This window comes from Arctopsyche grandis, chromosome 9, assembly GCF_051622035.1.
Source record: "Arctopsyche grandis isolate Sample6627 chromosome 9, ASM5162203v2, whole genome shotgun sequence".
In the NCBI taxonomy this organism is placed as follows: Eukaryota; Metazoa; Arthropoda; class Insecta; order Trichoptera; family Hydropsychidae; genus Arctopsyche; species Arctopsyche grandis.
Genome location: NC_135363.1, coordinates 30,134,559 through 30,156,690, shown reverse-complemented (window position 1 = coordinate 30,156,690; position 22,132 = coordinate 30,134,559). Strand labels below are relative to the sequence as shown.

At 33.0% G+C, this 22,132-nt stretch overlaps 2 protein-coding genes across 2 annotated transcripts; both read left to right on the top strand.

Annotated features, from left to right (window-relative positions):
* The first annotated feature begins 97 nt into the window (after positions 1–97).
* On the top strand, positions 98–8,817 carry LOC143916835 (uncharacterized). Its single transcript, XM_077438083.1, has 8 exons — positions 98–102; positions 1,661–1,778; positions 2,515–2,641; positions 3,156–3,512; positions 6,509–6,718; positions 8,107–8,237; positions 8,345–8,519; positions 8,602–8,817. The coding sequence occupies exons 1-8, from the start codon at positions 98–100 to the stop codon at positions 8,721–8,723; spliced, it is 1,245 nt and encodes a 414-aa protein (XP_077294209.1). The 3' UTR covers positions 8,724–8,817.
* A 4,528-nt stretch (positions 8,818–13,345) lies between these two features.
* On the top strand, positions 13,346–20,915 carry LOC143916834 (sodium channel protein Nach-like). The gene is made up of 9 exons (XM_077438082.1): positions 13,346–13,608; positions 13,678–13,914; positions 13,979–14,099; positions 15,445–15,575; positions 16,372–16,477; positions 16,557–16,745; positions 16,809–16,899; positions 20,166–20,298; positions 20,804–20,915. The coding sequence occupies exons 1-9, from the start codon at positions 13,346–13,348 to the stop codon at positions 20,913–20,915; spliced, it is 1,383 nt and encodes a 460-aa protein (XP_077294208.1).
* The last annotated feature ends 1,217 nt before the right edge of the window (positions 20,916–22,132 follow it).

Here is a 22,132-nt window from a genome sequence, read left to right as displayed (position 1 = left end):
CTCCAGACGAAAGGGGAGGGGACCCTCTTTTATACTCCGACATCTTGTGGCGTTCCACCTCCCAACCCTCCCCACCTCTTATTTCGGCCACTACACCATGAGGTACTTGTACAATTCTACAGAAAAACGAACATCATTTCTTTTCATTTTTGCGCCACATACATATATGTACGGTGACCATATTAATTTGGAGAAAATAAAAGTCATGTAAAGAATCGTTTTGTAACTTATAAGTATATAACATTTATTATTAAATGTGAGCATATGCACATTCTTGAAATTAATTTTGATATTTGTCACAATAATGTACCTTTTTTTAATAACACGGGTTCGTGCTTTAATAATCAAAAATTGTAAACAGCTCATTCAGCTTCAAAGTTGCATTTGATATAAATGCATGCTCCTATATAATGTGTCCATTTTAATTGGGTTTTCTCATCGGTCTATATATTGTTAGTTCACTAATGAAAATATTCGTTCAATGGGGTCATTAGATCCAGAGAGACTTTTAAAATGAACCCATGTAGGCAGGGCTTGTCTGTTTGTCGTAATTCTTCGATATTTTCATTTGTCGATCTTCGATCTCTCTAATATTTCAAAACAGAATCGATTGTTTATGGTTCGCTGCGGCGACGATCCTACCGAATTTTAGAAAATAAATAAATCTTAAGGACAGGACAGTGAAATAAAGGACGTATGGTCACCGTAGTCATATATGTATGTATCTAGAGCAGTGGTTCTCAAGTGCGGCCACGGTGGCCGTATGCGACCACTAGTGGATTTTACTGCGGCCACCAGCGACAACGATAGTAAATAATACTAATATTTAAACCATGGTCATCATTGACAAACTAAAAAATATAGCGAAAAGCCTTGTGACAGAAGTTGAAAATGACAATTTTTCAATTTTATCTTCTGTTAGTGATTTGATAGATAAGATGACAGACACAACTTCAAAATTAAAATTAAAACTTAAAATAATAGAGTGTCTTAAATCTCTGAATCTGGAACTTGATAAAAGGGTTCGAAGAATTGAATTTTTTTAAAACTGTTTCTTTTGTATCTTCCTTAAATTAATTAACTAATTAGTCATGATCAAGTACTTAATAACCATTTTAATAATATTTCGGTTTAAAAATTTTGGTCGGAAATATACGTTGACAATGAAACAAACCAATATAAATATTTGGCAACAATTGCTTTATTTGCAATTGTCTATTTTTCCCACTACCGTATATTGCGAAAGATCATTCAGTGTAATGGACTTTATTAAAAACAAATTTAGAACCAGCTGACAGACGCAAACTTAGAAGCAGCAATGCGACTTGCATTGGAAGAAAGGAGTATTGAGCAATTTCCATTTGTATTATTATTAAATAAATAGATACCAAAATGTTAAAATTTCTTTTATTTTATGAATAAATTGATCCACTTTTTTTGTAACTTGAATTTATTTGATTACATTTGGTGCGGCCACCAGACATTTCCATGGGACCACTATTATCACCTGTGCGGCCATGGTAAAATTTCGCCTGAGAACCACTGATCTAGAGTGCGTCTCACGACAAAACCACACATAATGGAAAAGTGAGTGTATTTTTTCTTAAAAAAATAAATACGAGCTTTTATAATTATCTATAAATATTGTATCTATCTGTAGAAAAATTTTAGGCAAAAGTATACATATATGCAAGTATGAGAACTATCAGATCGATTTGAAGATCGAAAGTGGTAGCCCGACAAACAGAATTGGCGCACAGAGACAAAAGTCAAACTACGTGAATAAAGAATGATAGTTGAAAAACTATAAACTTTTTTTTTTGTCATTGACAAAAAGGCTTTGCTCATTTTTGCAGAAACGAAATACTATTCCCGTGAATAATATTATGATAACTGCAACTTTAAATATCTATTTACTCATCATTAGAATTTATTACAGATATATGTATCTATCTATGTGTATATTTTCAAAAAAAAAAACTCAATGTATCTACTCATCATTTAACGATAATTTTAAGATTTTTATTATTTGATAATTTCGCCGATGTGGTCTCGTTAGAAAGTTGTGTATTTTTAATTTAATAAAATCCTAAATTTATTAAAAAGGAAATAATACAATCGTCGGCATGGTAAAATTTTTGAACGCTCAAATTTTAAAACAAAAACTTTTTGAGTTTTTGGCGTCTTCGATCTCATAACAATAAATGAATGTTCTGTAATTATATTATTTTAATTCAAATGATAAACATATATTTCTCGGTTAACAAAATACTGCTTTTCCTATTTAAACTTGAAAATGCGATTTATGATTGTTCTATTATGATGTACAAATAAAAATATTCAATCGTTCCACTCAACGTTCGAATTATGCATTCGTCGATGGGGTGGCAACGACGCAATAAAATATACGTAGTGAATACGAAAAATGCAATTGACAACATCGCATTGTTTTAATTTAAAGACAGTGGTCGCGTATGTATTCGTCTTTAGACGTAATACTATAGGTCGTCGCAGAACGTTGTTCGGGTCACATTTGGCAACGACGCGCACCGCACTCGCCGCTTGCACTTTTTGCCGGCCGTTCGTTCGCTCTCATCCCAGTTTGTTTTGCGTCTCAACGACATGTCCTGGATGATCGTCGGTGAGTCCATTTTACAATCATTTGAACGGTTCGTCTGTTTTGAATTTATTTTTGAGTATCAATCTAGCCATTTCCGATATTTTTTTTAATTTTCGAGCACGTCTATAATTTGCATACAACGGCACATTCCTTCTCAGTCATTTTATCGATAACATTAAATATTTGCATGTGTGTGTGCTGACTGTGTAGAACTGTAGATATAAAAGCGATTAAAAAAGCGGTACGTAAATATATTTAAAAAATTAGGCGATACGGAACGCCATTTTGTTATTGTTACAATAACAGTCGGGCGATGGGCGATGCGCGAAGATAAAGACGCGAAAAAAAGTGTGTGACGAGAAGTAGTGTCGTTTCACATTCGGGGCGAGCGCGCAGCGAGTGCGAGAGAGAGAGAAGTAGTGTGCGAGTTTTGTGGGGGCGATCGTGCGGAAGTTCTCACGTGACACGAACAGACGCTTCCGATTGGTGGAGTGAGTGGCGGTCGCGGTTTGTGATTGGTCTATTTTGAATTCAGATTCCGGACACGCGTCCTCATCTCCGTCTCCCCGATTCGACGACGTGATGGCGGAATTCCGAGCGAACGGAAGAGACTCGGACTCGTCGTCTTCGGCTTCGAGGAGTTCGCACTCCAGCAGGGAGACCGCGAACGTGACCCTCACTTCGCAAACCCAGCAGCAACAGCAACAGCAACAGCAACAGCAACAACAACAGCAACAGCAAACTCAAACGGGAGTGGGAGCGGGAGCAGGAGCGGAACCACAGCCGTGCTCCCAATGCGGTGCCATGCCAATGCCGATGCCCATCCCGATGCCGATACCGATCGCCATGCCCGTTTCCCAGCATTCTCTTCAAGCTGACTTCCATAACAGAGGTAACCACCTTACGAATATCTATGTATTAAATGTTTCGGGTGACCGTCACCGCACCGACAGTCAACAAATTGAAAATGTTCGTTTACCATGCATATATATGAAAAACGGTTAGTATATACATGTGTATATCAGTGGCGTGCGGTAAAATTCTCTCTCCCCCCCATCGTACATCCACACTTAATTTGCGCGAGCAGGATACAACAGGAACAAGAGGAACAGGCTTTTCCTCCCGTATTCTGCGCGCGCACATTAAACAAGGCTGTATGACAAAAAGAGAGATAATTTCACCGCATGCTACTCATATATATTATATATACATAGTACCGTTTACCATGCACCCTTTTTTTATCTTTCGACTTCCGATATTTGCTTTTTCGATCTTTTGACTTTCGGTGCCGTGAGGTAGACCCAAATGTTTCATCTCCCACTTTATTTAGGTTCGCCAGATTTCTTCAAACAGAAGTCAAACCGCCGCCCCCCTGCCTCCCCCCGAAAAATTCAACAATATTGGGCCACTTAGTTTTTTCCTTTCCCCGAGAATTTGGCTCGCTTGGACTGCCATGTAGCTTCTACTTAGTTTTCTATTTATATTACACTAGTTGCTTTATCCGGCTTCGCTCAGTATTTGTAATATAAACAGCTTAAACGTGGCGAATCCATTGTTTTTTTTATTAATTTTATTTGAATCGAAAAAAAAATCTAATCGTCAATCTGTTTTGTTTACTAAGTTCCCAATCAAAGATACAAAGTCTCTTTCGAAATTGTATATTAGATGTATTATACGTTATAAGAGAATCCGGTGCCTGCCTCCCCCCCGGTGCTCTCCGGGGCCAGGGGCGAATTTATTTTTTCGATTCATATATAATTTATATATATGAATCGAAAAAAAAAATATCGAACCAACATTACATATTTATTTACATACTTACATACATACAAAGTCTCTTTCGAAATTATATATTAGATAAGCAAATAAAATCAACAAATTTTAACATTAATTATTTATTAATTGGAACAAGAACAGTCAAAAATAAACGAAAATATAGACATAGGAATAAAAACAATTTTTTATACATCAATTTGTATATTTTTCGTTAGATTTGGCCTTTTGCAAGACTACTTCATTTTTAAGTACATAATCATACATTTATTTGGCAACAATTGAAATCAATTTTTTCACTTCATTGTAGAATACTTTCAACTACATCTATAGAAAGTCTATTTCTGTTATTAGTCCATTGAACCTCCATTAACGAGAATATTCACTCTACGTTACCATTATGCTCTTGTATGGAGAAAATATACCCGCAAACGCGATATAAATTTTTATATTGTAGCGAAAATTTAGCTACCCATTTTTCTACAGCTATTTTTCCATTCCAATTTGAAGATTGTATTTCTCTAAAATTGATTGAACAAATTGATATGTATGTTTCTTGAAATTGATAATCGCAACCTTTCGTACTTTTTTCTACCGTTCTCGAAGATACCCGAAACATAAAGTAAAAAAAAAAATGTAACCGACTGCGCAAAGTCCACAAAACGTGTAGGTAGATCTCTGCGTGCTTTTATTTTATTTTTTTATTTTGAGCGAGTCGGTAGCGTTTTTGTCGTTTTGTCTGAACGTTCGCAATACAAAACAACAATATTTTTTTCAAGATCGCATTTCATACACTTATACGTATTCGCTTCGTCGTTTCAAAGCAAGTATTTTCTCCGACACCAGACGAAAACACTTAAACGCGATATTTATTGAATTTCAACTTGCCCTTGAACATACTAAGTACATATGCACAAGGGCAAACAAATGTCATACGCATTTGTAAGTCGATAAATATATATTTCTTTCACATATTATTTGAAAAGTATATTTTGTATGTATATACCTATATATACATTTTTATATATATATATATTATGTATAGGCATAGGTATATATATGTGTACCTACATACATATAAAATTATATGATTATGCCGAATCTTTCCACATTCCCTAATTCTGGGCTAAAAATTACAATGGAATGGGTATGATACTTTGGATAAAATCCAATGATTTTGATTTTTAAATGCTTTTCATTATTACTAAATTATGTTAACAAGCCATTTTATACACTATTTTAATAGCTACTGATCTACTGATCATTTTCTATTTTACAATTTTAATTTAATTTGGTTATTAACCATATTATTATATTATTCCAATGATAATGTACAGCATAATAGAAAAAAGAGCTCAAAAACCTATTTACAATTCTTATAAATGCTCATAATACATCTAATACTTTATAATTAATAATATTAAGTAAAGACTATCTAAAGTCGACGATATAAAGCAAATTTTGCTTAGGTAATCTGTGCTTAGATAAACTTATTTAAGAGATTAAATTACTCTTGAAAGTGGACAAATTCGATATTTTGCATCTTGCTCGCGTAAACGCAAACAAGACAGCAGGGCTGCGCCTAAAAAATGTACAAGTTTCAATCTCTCTTGTCGTCTGGTCCTGTTCAGAACTAGACGTTTTGGTTTTCTGTCTGTTTTACTGGTTAATTTTTATTGCGATTAAAATTTTCTTGAAAATGCTGATAATATTAAAGAGCGGCCAATTTAAGTTTGCAAGCCCTGTAAGACAGGGTATATGCAAGCAGGATGCTGAATTCAAATCTCGTCTATGTAAATACTACAAAAGTAATATATGGACATGTCAAAACTTGTCTGAAAGTTTCGAAGTAATAGCAGCGCAGTCAGATTGTTCATTTTTGCCCACCCCTACCAAAAAGTATGAACTACGGATATTGCAAATATGTAAACCATCCTCTCCACAATTACTTCTTTATACCGAGAAAACCTCGTTCTTTCTGATATTAAATAAATAAATTAAATAGCAACTAATAAGAGTAAGTCTACATACATATATTGGGACATTATTCTGGTTCGATGACCCTCAAATTAACACTGAGGAAAACACACAGACAGGGTAATATTTGATTGACAGATACGGCGTCATTGTCTGCTGCGACTTGCGGCTTAACAACAGGCACTGGTGGCAACTCACCCGTGACGTCACCGATTGTTGCAAACATGGAAACATTAGAGCAGCATTTTGGAGTTGGATTGAGAAAGATCCTGAACGACAGGACGATAAATCAGCCAGATCAGTGGTCTTTGCTGCGCAGAGACTTGAATTCGGCGGCTGCTATCAACAGTAAGATATTTCTTCATAGCTTCATCATCATCATCACCATCCACTCATCAATCTAATCCTACAAACATGATGTACATGTTTCGTCTCGTTGTTCATATATGTCCTTTCAATATCCTTTTATAAACCTTTTCATCTTATTCTAGCCACACTTCATTTAAATCTCGTCACTTACATATACTCCTCTTTATAAACTATGAACTTTATGTAATCATAGCTAGGGCTGTGGAGTCGTAGCATCATTACGGTGATCATATTTTTTTGGAGAAAATAAAGGACATATTGTAATATTTGATTTTGATTTTTAAATGCTTTTTATTATTACGGAATTATGTTCACAATACATCTTATATCTATTTTAATAGCTACTGATCTACTGAACATTTTCTATTTTACAATTTAATTTAATTTGGTTAGTAATCATAGTATTATATTATTCTAATGTTAATGTACAGCATAATAGGAAAAAGAGCTCAAAAACCTATTTACAATTACATATTGTAATATCAGAATCATTTTATATATAACAAAAAATATTCTTTATAAGATATTTAGACAAATAAAATTTAAGACATTTATTTACCGATTGAATTGGTGCGATTAGATTAAAAAAAATATTGAAATAGAAAACCAATCCTTATAAACGTGATAAAATAAAAAAATTAGTGAAATAAGCTCATTACTTCATGGGAAAAAATGTGTAAAAAAAAAGTATATTTTTGACTTTTAAAATTCGCTAGATAATCAATTAAAAGTATTTTAAACAATTGAAAAATCACAATCAATAGGAAAAATATCTGACTATTGATTCCAAGACTCACTTTTGGCATCGCAATACTAGATTTTGAGTTCAAGACTATAAAAACCGAAAAATTGCGCATATTTTTAAACGCCCATAGATATCTCACAAACAAAAAAAAAAACAACAAAAATCATTGTTTTATTCGAATTTAGTAAGTTTAAATTACTAAGTAAATATTGATTAGTCTCCGCTCTGTTAATTTTTGTTGTCGCTCAGTGTAATCAATACCTACATGTTTGATACAGTTTATGAATTGCTTAGATATTTAAATATTTCGGTGTTAACATTTTTAGCGATAGTCGATATTACAAAATAAAGTTTGACAAAAGGGCAATTTTAGAAAATAAATAAATCTAAAGGACAAAGCAGTGAAATAAAGGAATGTCCTCTTAAATAAAGGACGTATGGTCAGCGTAAACATCTTGGCTCTTTTGCTGAAGAGATTCGTTAAAAATTAATTTCATAATACCCAATGTGTTTCTGCATTTCCACATGTTTCATTTCTTGTCTCATCTCATTATACCACACTTATCCACTTATAACTCAAATAATTACCCCTACTAAACCAAATTTTCTTATCATTTTTTAGACATCGATAATTTATGGCAGCTAAACAATCAATATACAAGACCAGTAACAGGAAATGTAACCTCTCCTATAGGAGGTCTCAATCTGCAGTTGCAAAAACTGCAACAGTTGCGTACGAAGCCTGGATGTGTGGTAAATACTATACATATGTATATTTATTATTCATTTGATTTGATTATTGGAAGCTCTACCATAATGCTATATAATATTAACACTGTATGTATGTATACTTATTTTAGGAATGCGTATTTTGTCGCAATAACGGGGAGCAAGTCGCATTCTACAGGTCTCATGAGTTGAAGGACCAGTATGGAAGGGTCATATGTCCAGTTTTGAGGGCTTTCAGATGCCCTTGCTGTGGAGCCACTGGAGATAATGCTCACACTATCAAGTATTGCCCTGAAAAAGGAACAGGTGAGAATTGTTTGAATATTTTTATACTTGCATATGTTATTTTGATATTTGATTGTTTGAATTGTTTGTGTGTACGTTTCAGATTATCCTTTGGGATTGGCTTCTTTGAAGAATCTCAGGATGACCAATGGTAAAAGGAGAGTTGCCATCCCTAGGAGGATGGGATCTCAGGAGTTCAGCTGCTGGCTCAATCAGGAACAATAAGAAAGATAAGAAGACGTTTCAGAAATCAAATTGTGGCAAATACCGATGGTTTAACACGTTTTTGTTTTGCAGAAAATAGCTTTACTTTCGAAGATATATAGTTTTAAAAACATTGATAAACATTAATTCACTCGAATTAATACGTACTATAAGTATAAAATAGCAATTATTCTATGCAAAATCTTCTTTCGAATTTTTAATTACAAATGTGAATGAGCTTTTGCATTTATATGCCTTATAATTAATATTTAACACTAAGGTGTATTAAACTCGAATTTTAATACATTTTTAGTTTATTTTTTTTTGTATCTGCATAATATGATACATTACAGTATGCTTAAAATATGTTTTCATATTTCAATTAATGCATACAGTGTTGTATTTTATTATACATAATTTTTATTGAATATATTCAATAATTTTCATATTTACGAAAATGATTTTTTATAACAATTAATTTACGATATTTGTCATACATTTTGTTTTCTGATATCGTAATGACAAGCTGTCAAAAAAATTCAATTTATATATTGCTCTGACAAAAGCTTACGTATGTATAAACATACACTTTCGTACAAATTTTAAGCTTTTTTTTAAATCAAACTGTGGTTAACAATTTGAATATATTATTAACTTGAAACTGTATTTGTAATTAATTACATATATCTATAATCCATTTTTCACGAGCTACACAATTTATTGAAATTAATGGATCATCTTGAAAAATTTATTTCGATTTTAATATCCAATCAATCATTTTTAAGAATTGATTTTTTTTTATTTCGGGATATTTTATTGTTTTATTAGTAATTTTTGAACATTTTATAATGCGATTAATTCAAAAGTATCACAAGATTTCGTCATATTTTCACATTATGAGCTCGTTTTACGCATAATTTTGTATTTCAATAAAAGAAAAAAAGAATAATTTTTATTAAATTCCTCTTTGAATTCTGTAAGTGTTTAAATACAGTCAGTATTTACGATTTATTGTTTCTTTGATTGTCGTGTACAATGAATTAATGTGTCAATTTGCCTTAAAAATATTATTTTTATCGTAATGAAAAAATTGTTTCCGCTTGTGCGAATTTATGAATATATAAATATATGTATAAATTGTGGGAGCATAATAATTGTATTTTAAAAATTATGATTAATCATGTCATATTCGTACGTTTTGAGTGGTTTATTATTCGTATCCTTTGCTTTTTATGGTGTATTCAAAATTGAAATTCTTTCAATATGTATTTGTAGGTACGTGTAATACTCATGTAATGTAATTTATAATCAATGCATTGATTATGATATTTATTTCATAGATACTTATGATACATATTATGTTCAATTTATCGTTCGTTTCTAATTTGTAAAACTTAAAAATAAATTTCAGCTTAAACATTATTATTTAAAATATCTTTAGTTTGTAAGAAACGCTATAATACAATTACATAGTGTTTATAACATTTTTACTTTTTTAAATTCTGTCGATTTTTTTGTTATTTTTTCTTTTGCATTCATTTGAATGTTATTTTTATTTTCAATCTTTACGAGTACACGTATTTACTACTTGAGTCTGTAGTAAGTAATTTACTCAAAATTTTTGATGAAATTTAGGATTTAAATAGCTATTTTGCTATTTTCATATGTACTAAGTTTCAATTGAGTTTCATTAATAAATAAATTTATTATTGTTTTTTTTTTATGAACACATGTCTATACAAGTGTGTATACTGTTTTAATTTCTTTGTTTATTTTTATTTTAACTGTTGGTGCACTTTATTTAAATTTCTTATCGGAAAAGTTCAATTTTAATTCGTTTCTTATTTGAAACGAAGTATATTTTCATAATGTATTTTATCAGATTATCTTTGATAAAACTACGCTTTCATTATTATTTTTCGAGATATAATTTTCATACGCCATTTATCTGTTTTTTTTTTAGTTAATTTTATTTGAACAAATGTAAGAAATTTGAATAAAAGACGAGTGCCTTTTTGTTTTACTTAGTTAATTTTTTTGCCTATTCCATTAATAAAATATATTTCCAGCATTTACTTTTGCTTATTATTTTATTAATATTTCTATCCACTTATAAATTTAACTAAAATACAACGAGAATGAAAAAAATATATATCAAATGCGATATAAAAAACAAATCGATCAAAATCAAATTTTATCACGTACAAAATATGCAATTATGCACTTACTTAACCCTTTGACTGCTACAACAACGATAAATCGTTGTTTTGAAATCGGCGAAGATTGCTACGACGATCGTTGTTGACGTCATTAATTGTCGTATTTCAATACTTTCTTTGAGCCACCAGCGCATCAGTGGCACGAAACATTTTTTTTATATACGTATTAATATTTATTTTTCAACCAAGCTTTATAAATATTTATCAATTTTTTAACCCTTTGGCTGCTACGAGGTTTTTCAATGTCCAAGCGAAAAATGCTAACATTTGTAATTATTTTGAAAAAAAATAAATATAATATTTTTTTTTACATACTTACTTCGCCGAACACTCGTAATTTTTATAATACTTTATATACATTTTTAAGAAGCAGTCGTGGACTCGTGCTCTCTCTTTCTGTCTTGCTTTTACATGCGTGCGTGCGAAAGAGATACCTACATATATACACTAAATAAGTTTTGACGATTGTTTTCCGAGGCTTTATTCTTTTCAATAATCTATTTTTAGATATCGATGTATCCTTACAACATGCGATATATTCGAAACAGGTAGCGGTCTCTCTCTCTTTCTTTCTTGATTTTAATTGTGTACGTATGAGTGAGACACACAAGGATGCGAAGTTTCTAATAATCAAATAATTTTTCAACATGTATCATAAACATTTTGTATGCATTTCAGTTGCATTTGATTGATTGCATGAATTCGTGACGTCTCGTGACCTATATAATTGAAAGCGGATTTCTATTGTTTTTTGCCATTTATTTTAACTCTGCAAAATGATATCGGACAGTGAAAGTGATGAAAGCGAAATAATAGCTCCTCGCCGAGGAACTCGACAAATCAGCAGCTCTACTGATTCTGAAAATGAATTTATCGATAATAATCAATTCCCAAGTAATAACTCCTTATATGACATTGACAACGAACCCGAAATTTACTTTGATGATGAACCCGAAATTGAAGAGCTTTTATTTAAAAAATTGATAAATATTTATAAAGCTTGATTGAAAAATAAATATAAATACGTATATAAAAAAAATGTTTCGTGCCACTGATGCGCTGGTGGCTCAAAGAAAGTATTGAAATACGACAATTAATGACGTCAACAACGATCGTCGTAGCAATCTTCGCCGATTTCAAAACAACGATTTATCGTTGTTGTAGCAGTCAAAGGGTTAAATAAAAGCTCTTCAATTTCGGGTTCATCATCAAAGTAAATTTCGGGTTCGTTGTCAATGTCATATAAGGAGTTATTACTTGGGAATTGATTATTGTCGATAAATTCATTTTCAGAATCAGTAGAGCTGCTGATTTGTCGAGTTCTTCGGCGAGGAGCTATTATTTCGCTTTCATCACTTTCACTGTCCGATATCATTTTGCAGAGTTAAAATAAATGGCAAAAAACAATAGAAATCCGCTTTCAATTATATAGGTCACGAGACGTCACGAATTCATGCAATCAATCAAATGCAACTGAAATGCATACAAAATGTTTATGATACATGTTGAAAAATTATTTGATTATTAGAAACTTCGCATCCTTGTGTGTCTCGCTCACACGTACACAATTAAAACCAAGAAAGAAAGAGAGAAAGACCGCTACCTGTTTCGAATATATCGCATGTTGTAAGGATACATCGATATCTAAAAATAGATTATTGAAAAGAATAAAGCGTCGGAAAAAAATCGTCAAAACTTATTTAGTGTATATATGTAGGTATCTCTTTCGCACGCACGCATGTAAAAGCAAGACAGAAAGAGAGAGCACGAGTCCACGACTGCTTCTTAAAAACGTATATAAAGTATTATAAAAATTACGAGTGTTCGGCGAAGTAAGTATGTAAAAAAAAATATTATATTTATTTTTTTTCAAAATAATTACAAATGTTAGCATTTTTCGCTTGGACATTGAAAAACCTCGTAGCAGCCAAAGGGTTAATAAACAAATTTCATTATTCATTATCCAAATAAATAAATATATTAACCAGGTGATTCATCTGCCATTGAAACACCTTATTAACAACAACAAAAATGTTTAAATTAGAAATTTGCATAAGTTCATGCCCGATTTTCATTCTTGGCAGTATACGCTTTCTAACGGTAAACGGGCATGAACTTATGCAATCATTTAATAAAATAGAATTATAAAAATACAATTATGATATCAACACCTATAATATATGTCGCATCTAGCACACGATATTGCATGCATGCGTGTCATAAATTCTAAAACAATTCAGTTAATTGAAAAAACGTGTAGCATCGCGTGCATCACAATGCAACGCAAAATATAATTAAACAAATAGTGAACCAGTCGATATAACGGAATCGTCGAATACTCTTCTATAAAAGTAACGTCTTTTTATTAGTACATTTTCATATTCATCATTATTTTTTAATTATTCCAACTCCGATATTCGAATCATGGACGATATGTATTACGTGAGATCCACGTATTATCGCGATCGAGACAAATTTCCAATTCGAAGAACTGCAATGGACCCATCCACGTTACTAACCATATCAGAAATGATGTCAAAAAACGACCACAAAGCACCGAAAGCAAATCCAAAAAAGAAAAACAAATTCGCATCGGGAATGAGCGAGTTTTTCACCGATTTCTGCAACGAGACTACCATACACGGTTTCAACCACATCGTAGCCCCCAAGCGTCACATAATCGAAAAGTAAATGATGACATATCTTCTATTGCAGTTTACAGAATTGGTACCATTTTATTTTTAACATATTTTAAGGATCGGCTGGGCAATCGTGACGATTCTGGCAGCTCTAGGAGCGGTCCAACTGTGTAGACAACAGTGGCAAAGATACGTCGAAAATCCTACGGTTGTCTCTTTGGAGAAAGATTATCGAATGTGGAATAACACTTTCTTGGCATTGACGGCTTGTATGGAGGACAGAGTTTTGGCAGCGAATGCTGTTAAAATGATTGAGAATTTATGGAACGTCAAAGAAGGCGATACAAAATTTGAGTACGTATTTAGTATATAGCTGCAATTGTACGATTGAAAATTAAAAAATCGGTGTGATTTTTAGTTATTACATGAAGTTCATTCAAGTCGTCGCCAATGCAACTATGAAAAATTTGGATCGATTTCAAGAATATGTCAATGATGTCACTTTGAAAGATGTTGATTTGTTCAAAATTGTAGATGAGGTAACCAAATCTTACACACACACGTGTATGATTCGTATGGTCAGCGTATGTACATATATATATGTTACAAGGTGTATCATATGCACATACGCTGACCATACGTCCATTATTTAAGAGGACAGTCCTTTATTTCACTGCTCTGTTCTTTATTTATTTATATTCTAAAAGTCATTTTTTTTCTTTCACTTTTGTTCTTTATTTTGCAATATCAAATATCGCTAAAAATATTTAAAGATGCAATTCATAAATTTTATTAAACCCGTATTGATTACACTGAGCAACAAAAAAAAAGTAATAATATACAGACACACATACTAACACAAAGATACAAACACACACACACTAGATCATGAAAACGTGACCAGTGATATTTTTCTGAGTTCAAATCAGTCCAAATCTCGAGTTAGCATTTTCGAATGATCACAAAACTTCATATATTGTTACTACGTACATAGTACATACAAATAATAATGATCGGAGTGCAGATTAATCAATCTTTGCTAAGTTTGACCCACTAAATTCGAATATAATAATGATTTTTGTATGTGAGATATAAACGTTTAAAAAACTCAACTCAAAATCTAGTATTGCTATGCCAAAAGTGAGTATGGGAATCAACAGTGAGATGTTTTTCCTATTGATTTTGGCTTTTCAATGCTTTAAAATACTTGCAAAATGCAAATTTTAAGTCAGAAATATACTTTTTACACATTTTTTTCGTGATGCAATGACTTTTCTAACTAACTTTTCACTTTATTACGTTGATGTATATACATAGATTAGTTTTCTAAGTCACTATTTTTTTTTATCTAAACGAACCAATTCAAGCGGTAAATGTCTTTTAAATTTCAATAATTTCGTAATTCTACTATTTTATAATAATTCTACTATTTTATAATAAACTAGCTGAACCCAGCATGTGTTGCAATGCCACAATAACACATGCAATTCCCGTTCCTGTTCCCGTTCTCGTTCCCGTTCCCATTCGTCAGAAAAACGCAGGCAGCAAACACGTTGGTAGCGACGCGAAAACATTTGAAATTATAGCGTTGCAATGACACTCATTCCCGTTTTTCCCGTTTCCGTTCCCATTTTTGGCCGATTTTTTTTTCACCGTAATCTTCCCGGACATGCATTCAACAAGTGCTGAAAGTTCCATTGTAATCAGTTCAGTGGTTGAGGATCCAATTCAAGACACACAGACAGACAGATAGACATTCATTTTTATATACGTATATAGATGTTATACACTTATAAAGCATGTCGTTTATTTTCTCCAAAAAAATTTATGGTCACCTTAATCATACATACATCAAGATCTGTCATTGATTATATGCTATTTCAGGTATCTCCACCCTTTATCGTGACCTCGAATTGGTTCGATCAAAGTCTCAATTTGCCGTTTGTAAGGGTGATGACGGATTTGGGCATATGTTACACTATCAATTCGGTTGTATCTAAAAACCACGCTATTAGGTATGCTTGCTGATCAATATATCGTTTATACAAGACCCATAGACGGGGCAACAAACAATGAAAAAAATATATTGATACAAATAATGTCGTGGGTAGCTATAATAGCTACATATGTATCGGATCGATAAATCAGTTAAATAACACTGTTCGACACGAAAAATGTTTCAGAGACGGGATATGACTTTTCTTATAGATCTATGCCCAGTGAACACGAATCTGGTAATAAAAAGTGTTGATTGGCTCGAGATTCGGAGATATATGTGTTTTTTAAATCGCGCGATTTTTCTATATCTTGGTGTTTTTCGGTCGATTTCTCAAAATCTGTTAATTTTCTGTTCAAAATGAATATTGGAATCTAGAGTCGGCTATTTTATCTTTCATTTGTAGTACTTTTCAGCTTTCAAATCTCTCTAAGTAGTCGTCCAGTTCAAATCAAAAGTCAAAATTACGCATTTTCACTTGTGATTTTTTCCCACTGTTAATACTATATTATATTGAGTATTTTCTATTGAAACATGTTTATTAGGATAGTGTTCTGGCCACAATATTTTTTGATTTCGTTTAAAAGGGTTAATTGGATGTGTGGTGAATTTTAAACCGGTAAAATTGTGACCAAAATGTTGCATCATGTGCGTCATTGTATACAACGATATAGTGGTCACAAACTTTTTTCAATGTGTTTTTAAATAATTTTGTAATGAAATAATTAGAAGGATTTGAATTTAATAATATCACCCCGTCTGTGGATTCCGTTTCGTGTATTCGATTTAATGTGCTATTTTAATTAATTGCTCAGAAATACGAAGGAACAATTTGACGACTATCAAACGGAACCGGTATCCTGTCAGTATGTGACACATCCTTGCTATGCCAAAATGGAGACGAGTCGTATTTGCGTCAAGGTGAAAATCAGTCATACATTTTGTATATTTCTCCTCGCATTGTGTATTTCTTCAAATGCTTATCTTTGTAAATATGAAGTATTTCATCCATTCACCGTATGAAATAATCGACATGACGAGCAATGTCGTCGCGGAAGCTTGTCCGTCTCAAGACTTCGACACGGATTGGAAGGTCATGGAGACCAAATCTTCAGAGGATGTGAAGGCTTTGGCTATTGACCAGAGAAATTGTCGCTATCACACCGAACCGTTGTATAATAAACAACAGGTATGCTTTTTAACATTTTTATTTCAACGGTAGATTTTTGTTTGATTGTGATGTTTGTTTTAGGTTTACAGTGTCGGCATATGTAGACGTGGCTGCAGGAATGCTCTGGCTCTCAAACTGTGTAACTGTCGACCTTTCTTCAATTTCCAAGAAAGTGTGAATTAATTTTTTATCTTTGTTTATTTTATTACAATCTCTTTCATGGCGATACGACATTTTTTATGGTTGTGGCTATTTGCAGGTACTTTATCTGCGAATTATTGGCTATTTGCAGGTATTATATCTGCAAATTATTGGCTATTTGCAGGTATTATATCTGCAAATTATTGGCTATTTGCAGGTATTATATCTGCGACAGGTGCAAAGCCTTCTGCGCATGCACGAGAATTTTATTTTTTATTTTATTTTTATTTTTATCTTTACATACCTATTTTCACATACATATATACAAATATACCAGGAAGGCTTAACAGGTAAACCCCAAATGCGCCTTCCTGGTCCACATAATTATTACATAGATACATGTAAATCTAAATATCTGACATCTATAGTCAGTATACATATATTACAAACATCGTATTAATACGATAAATAACGATGAATAACTTTCATGTAACAATACGAATTTTATATTCGATAAACAACCACAGAGACATCTATGGTGAGCAATATGGCGAAACCTAAGATATAACAATAACTAAAGGTTCGCAACATAAAATTGGGAAGGAAACGCCAATTTTACAGGAATCGTTTCAATGAAAATCAGAAAAATTGGCAAATTCTGATAAGAAACGATCGACCTAGACAAATCAAGGTCTGGCCAACAACGAGACTTAGCGGGGAATCGAACTCGTAACATCAAGTACGAAATAATTCAACATTCACCACTAGACCACGCTGCTGGTTGCTCGAATGGTACCCGAAAGAATAAAAAAGGGTGCAAGGAAGGCCAGTGGGGGGGGGGGGGGGAGGGGCTTTTTTATATATGTACATATCTATATGATGTGCCATGCCAGGAATTATCTGAAGGCGACACATGTGGTTAAATTATTATTGTAGTAACAATTCTAGACAGTAGGTATATAGAGTACAATAGAGACATCTATGGACAGTCAACAAATTTTCGATACACGGCAAATTGGCGAGAAATATATTATGTAGGTAGCATTTATAATATTCGACAAATTCGAGATGCAAGTACCCCGAACTTGCGCGAAATTGAAGGGGGAAGATACCGATTTATTGGATCCGTTGCAACAATTAAGCTAGAAAAATTGGAAAATTTTAGCAGGAGACGGTCGATATGTGTTTTAATAACCACAAGGCCTCGCCAGCAGCGTATTTGGCCGGGACTTGAACCCATTACCTATCTACTGGTATGCAATAGCTCTACCAGTGCACTACACTGTGCCTAGATAGATGGATGAAAATATGAAAATGTATGGGATCAGATGGATGAGAACAGTGCATAACCAGTGGCGGACTGGCCATACAAGCGAACATGCCCGATGGCATGTGGGCCCCACTATCTGTTAGAAAATATGGGCCCTCAGTAAAATTAAATAACTTTTTAACTATTTATAGGATATTGCAACTTTGGGACCTAAAGTTTGGGTATTTCAACAAAACAAATTTCTTACGATATACACAAACAACTAATACCTGCTTTAACAGCCCAAGGATCGGTTAACTTTTTTTATTAGGCTCGAAATGTAAGTTTCAACATTTGCGTGGGCCCTTTTGCCGGGCCCATTTCCAACCTCAATATTATGTATATACCAATACCTATGTAACAACTAACTACTGAAATAAAAATGGGAATAAACAAATTTTCGTGAAAAATATAAACATAATTGCGTAAAACAATTTTGATAGGACGATTCATCATCAACCAGCGATTTAAATTTACTTCATACTTTCAAAATAACATTTGATTATACTTCGATGATATAGTAAGATTTAAATACACAATTTTAAACAGTTTCCGAATATAAAATCTATTCCTAATTTAGACACATTCATGTAAATAGAAATATAGGATAGGGGCCCCCTCCCCAAAATCCCGATTTTCGATTAACATTCATTGAAAATATTATGCATTTTTTTCAGGGACGTAATTTGGGGTGGCCATAGGGGGGCACTCGCCCCTCTAAACTAAGGAATAGTGTGAATTTAGAAAATATTATGAATTTAATGATTAATGAGATACTACGGATCTATGAATGCTACGTTTATTTCTTATGTATGTTACTTTTGGGTAACTAATAAAATAATCGCTGCTATGTGCTTTGAAGAGAAACAAAACAAAACTTTATCTATTGTTATTACGTACATGTACATAGATAAAGTGAAAAGACAGTTGGTAGAAATTAAGTTAATTGATAGTTTTTTGATGACTCAGTTTGATGGTCGATTAATGTTGACCATGTGAAGATTTGTGGAAAAAAATTTTCGCCTGCGGCGCTTTTTTCTCTTTACATAATATTTTTTTATAATTACTTTTTCAAAAATAAGCTTATTTTTTTCATATTTTATAACTCAATTAGGTGTATTCAAAGAATATTTTCCATTTTTATTCAGATATAAAAAAGATTTTTTGAAAAAAAATTCAATTTGACCAATCTTTGCCTGCCCCCCCCAAGAAAAAGCTGAAATGACGTCCCTGACGTGGTGGAAAGAAGAAAATTTTGTTATATGGGGGGGGGGGGACAAATTTTTTTAACCCTGGGGGGCCCCCCTTTGACTCCTGGCATGCACTGATTTCAGTCCCAGTCCGCCACTGTGCATAACTAAACATAAAGTGATATAATATTGTATAAGAATTAAATAAAAATATCAATAATTTTATTATACTACCGCCATCTATGTTTAAAACTAAAAATTGGACGGACGTCAGGGACTATCTCGCCGGGCAGATTGCAAACGCATCTTACACGATATTTTTGCACCATCGTAATGGCGGAGGATCCATTTACTTATATTGATGAGCAAAATGAGCAATATGGCAAAGTATGAAAACGATCGGATAAGAGGTAAAGAGTCCCCTGAATTGTAATCGTAAGTGAAACGTAAAGGAGGTATGTAAAAGAATAGAAGAAGAAATTGATCAATCAATCAAAAGGGTTGCCCAAAACAGAGACGAATAGAAGCGTGTTGGATAGGCTTCATCCAGTAATCGATGGTGAATGGCTGTACATGATGATGATGATGATACATATATATGTAGATGTGTGTGTTTGTGTATGTGTGTAAAGTCGAAGCGTGACGTTAATTACAGTAAAATGAAATGTCTCAATTGTTCGTCATTATTGATTTTAGTACCTAATCGTGCAAATCGCCATGCGTGTCTCTTCCGATAGTCGGTCGATGCAGATGTTGTCAATCGGTCAATTTATTTATATAATGTATTTTCAATCCAAGGTGGACCACAGTGTGACGTCACGGGAATGGCCTGTCTGGCAAAGTACGAGAAGAGACTATACGACAGTTGCAATTGCTTACCCCAATGTATCGACGCAACTTATGAACTTGCAGATATGAAAGAAAACAAATGGTTAGTATTTTTTATTAATATTAACTTTCTAAGCAACTGGGAAATTTTCAGCTTTTTTTTTTTTTGCGAAAAAATTCATTTCAGCCTGATTTTAATATATGTATGTAATTTAAAAAAAAAAAAGGACGGGTCCATTCGCAAGTAGATGTGCTATAAAAGTGGGAATTTTAGCACCTCGCTCAAGATATCGTCGACAGATTCTATTCTGCTTTGAAGACCTCGTCGGTGATTATTTTATATTAAAGTAGTTCTGCAAAAAAGATCCAACCGATGTGGATAACGTTTTGAAAAATGCAACTTAATCCTTTTAAATACACATAGTCTAGTGGCGGCTCGTCTATATTTTATTTTATTTTTTATTTTATTTTTTTATTTTACATACATATTGTTATGACCTCATAGCATTGATATTTATAACGAAGGCCTTATCTGCTTTCCACATTCTTTAGATAACCACATACGATCGCACCAGACGAATCGGATTACGAACTGTGTGAATGGTCAGCACATTCCACATTCCACATTCTTTAGATAACCACATACGATCGCACCAGACGAATCGGATTACGAACTGTGTGAATGGTCAACACATTCCACATTCCACATTCTTTAGATAACACAAGAAATGGCGTCGTCTATTTTGTATAAAAGGGGATACACGAACCCCGATAAGTTAGATTACCTCAGACAACACCACGTATAACTACTCTACTCTACTAGTGAAAACTCTTGTGAAAACCCTTGTGAAAACCCTTGTGAAAACCCTTGTGAAAACCCTTGTGAAAACCCTTGTGAAAACTCTTGTGAAAAGCCTAGAAAAACCTTGTGAAATTCCTTTGTTTAAAACTAGCATTTATAAACATTAACTTCAACTTAAACTTAAAACATCGAAGTGATCTGGACCTTTTTATAAAAGGGTGCCTATAAATATCTCTTAGGCTAATATTGTAAACATTATTAAAGAATATAATAAATTCTAACTAATAAGAAAAACAAGTGACTTTTTATTACGGAAACAAAAAGTGTTTATCTGGTTTGCTCGTAGATCAAACATTGATCTGCTTGTGAATCGGATATCAATTTTGTGTCTCCGGTCCGTCAGGACATAACAATATATACAAATATACCAGGAAGGCTTAACAGGTAAACCCCAAATGCGCCTTCCTGGTCCACATAATTATTACATAGATACATGTAAATCTAAATATCTGACATCTATGGTCAGTATACATATATTACAAACATCGTATTAATATGATAAATAACGATGAATAACTTTCATGTAACAATACGAATTTTATATTCGATAAACAACCACAGAGACATCTATGGTGAGCAATATGGCGAAACCTAAGATATAACAATAACTAAAGGTTCGCAACATAAAATTGGGAAGGAAACGCCAATTTTACAGGAATCGTTTCAATGAAAATCAGAAAAATTGGCAAATTCTGATAAGAAACGGTCGACCTAGACAAATCAAGGTCTGGCCAACAGCGAGACTTAGCGGGGAATCGAACTCGTAACATCAAGTACGAAATAATTCAACATTCACCACTAGACCACGCTGCTGGTTATGGGCTGTGGGGCTGCAGCCCTCCCAGTATAGTAAATATGCATGGTATTTTTGTCGTTCATATTGTAGAATGTGGGACTGCAGCCCTACTAGTTTAGTACATATATATGTGGGATTTTATGTGTGTGAGTGAATTATGTAATGAGTAATGTTGAGGGGTGGTGTACAGGCAGTGGTACACATGTGTTCTACTTGTTAGGAGTTGGTACCCCAGACTCCGGTTGATAGTGGAGTGGCCGGGCTGTATACTGGACGTAC

What these genes read in the sequence shown, in the direction of transcription:
- LOC143916835 (XM_077438083.1), top strand. An exon ending in AGCTGACTTCCATAACAGAG is followed by an intron (nt 3,513 to 6,508) that starts GTAACCACCTTA and finishes TTTGATTGACAG; the next exon opens with ATACGGCGTCATTGTCTGCT. An exon ending in TTCGGCGGCTGCTATCAACA is followed by an intron (nt 6,719 to 8,106) that starts GTAAGATATTTC and finishes ATCATTTTTTAG; the next exon opens with ACATCGATAATTTATGGCAG.
- LOC143916834 (XM_077438082.1), top strand. Translation starts at nt 13,346, where the DNA reads ATGGACGATATGTATTACGTGAGATCCACGTATTATCGCGATCGAGAC. An exon ending in TGTTCAAAATTGTAGATGAG is followed by an intron (nt 14,100 to 15,444) that starts GTAACCAAATCT and finishes ATGCTATTTCAG; the next exon opens with GTATCTCCACCCTTTATCGT. An exon ending in TCTAAAAACCACGCTATTAG is followed by an intron (nt 15,576 to 16,371) that starts GTATGCTTGCTG and finishes TTAATTGCTCAG; the next exon opens with AAATACGAAGGAACAATTTG.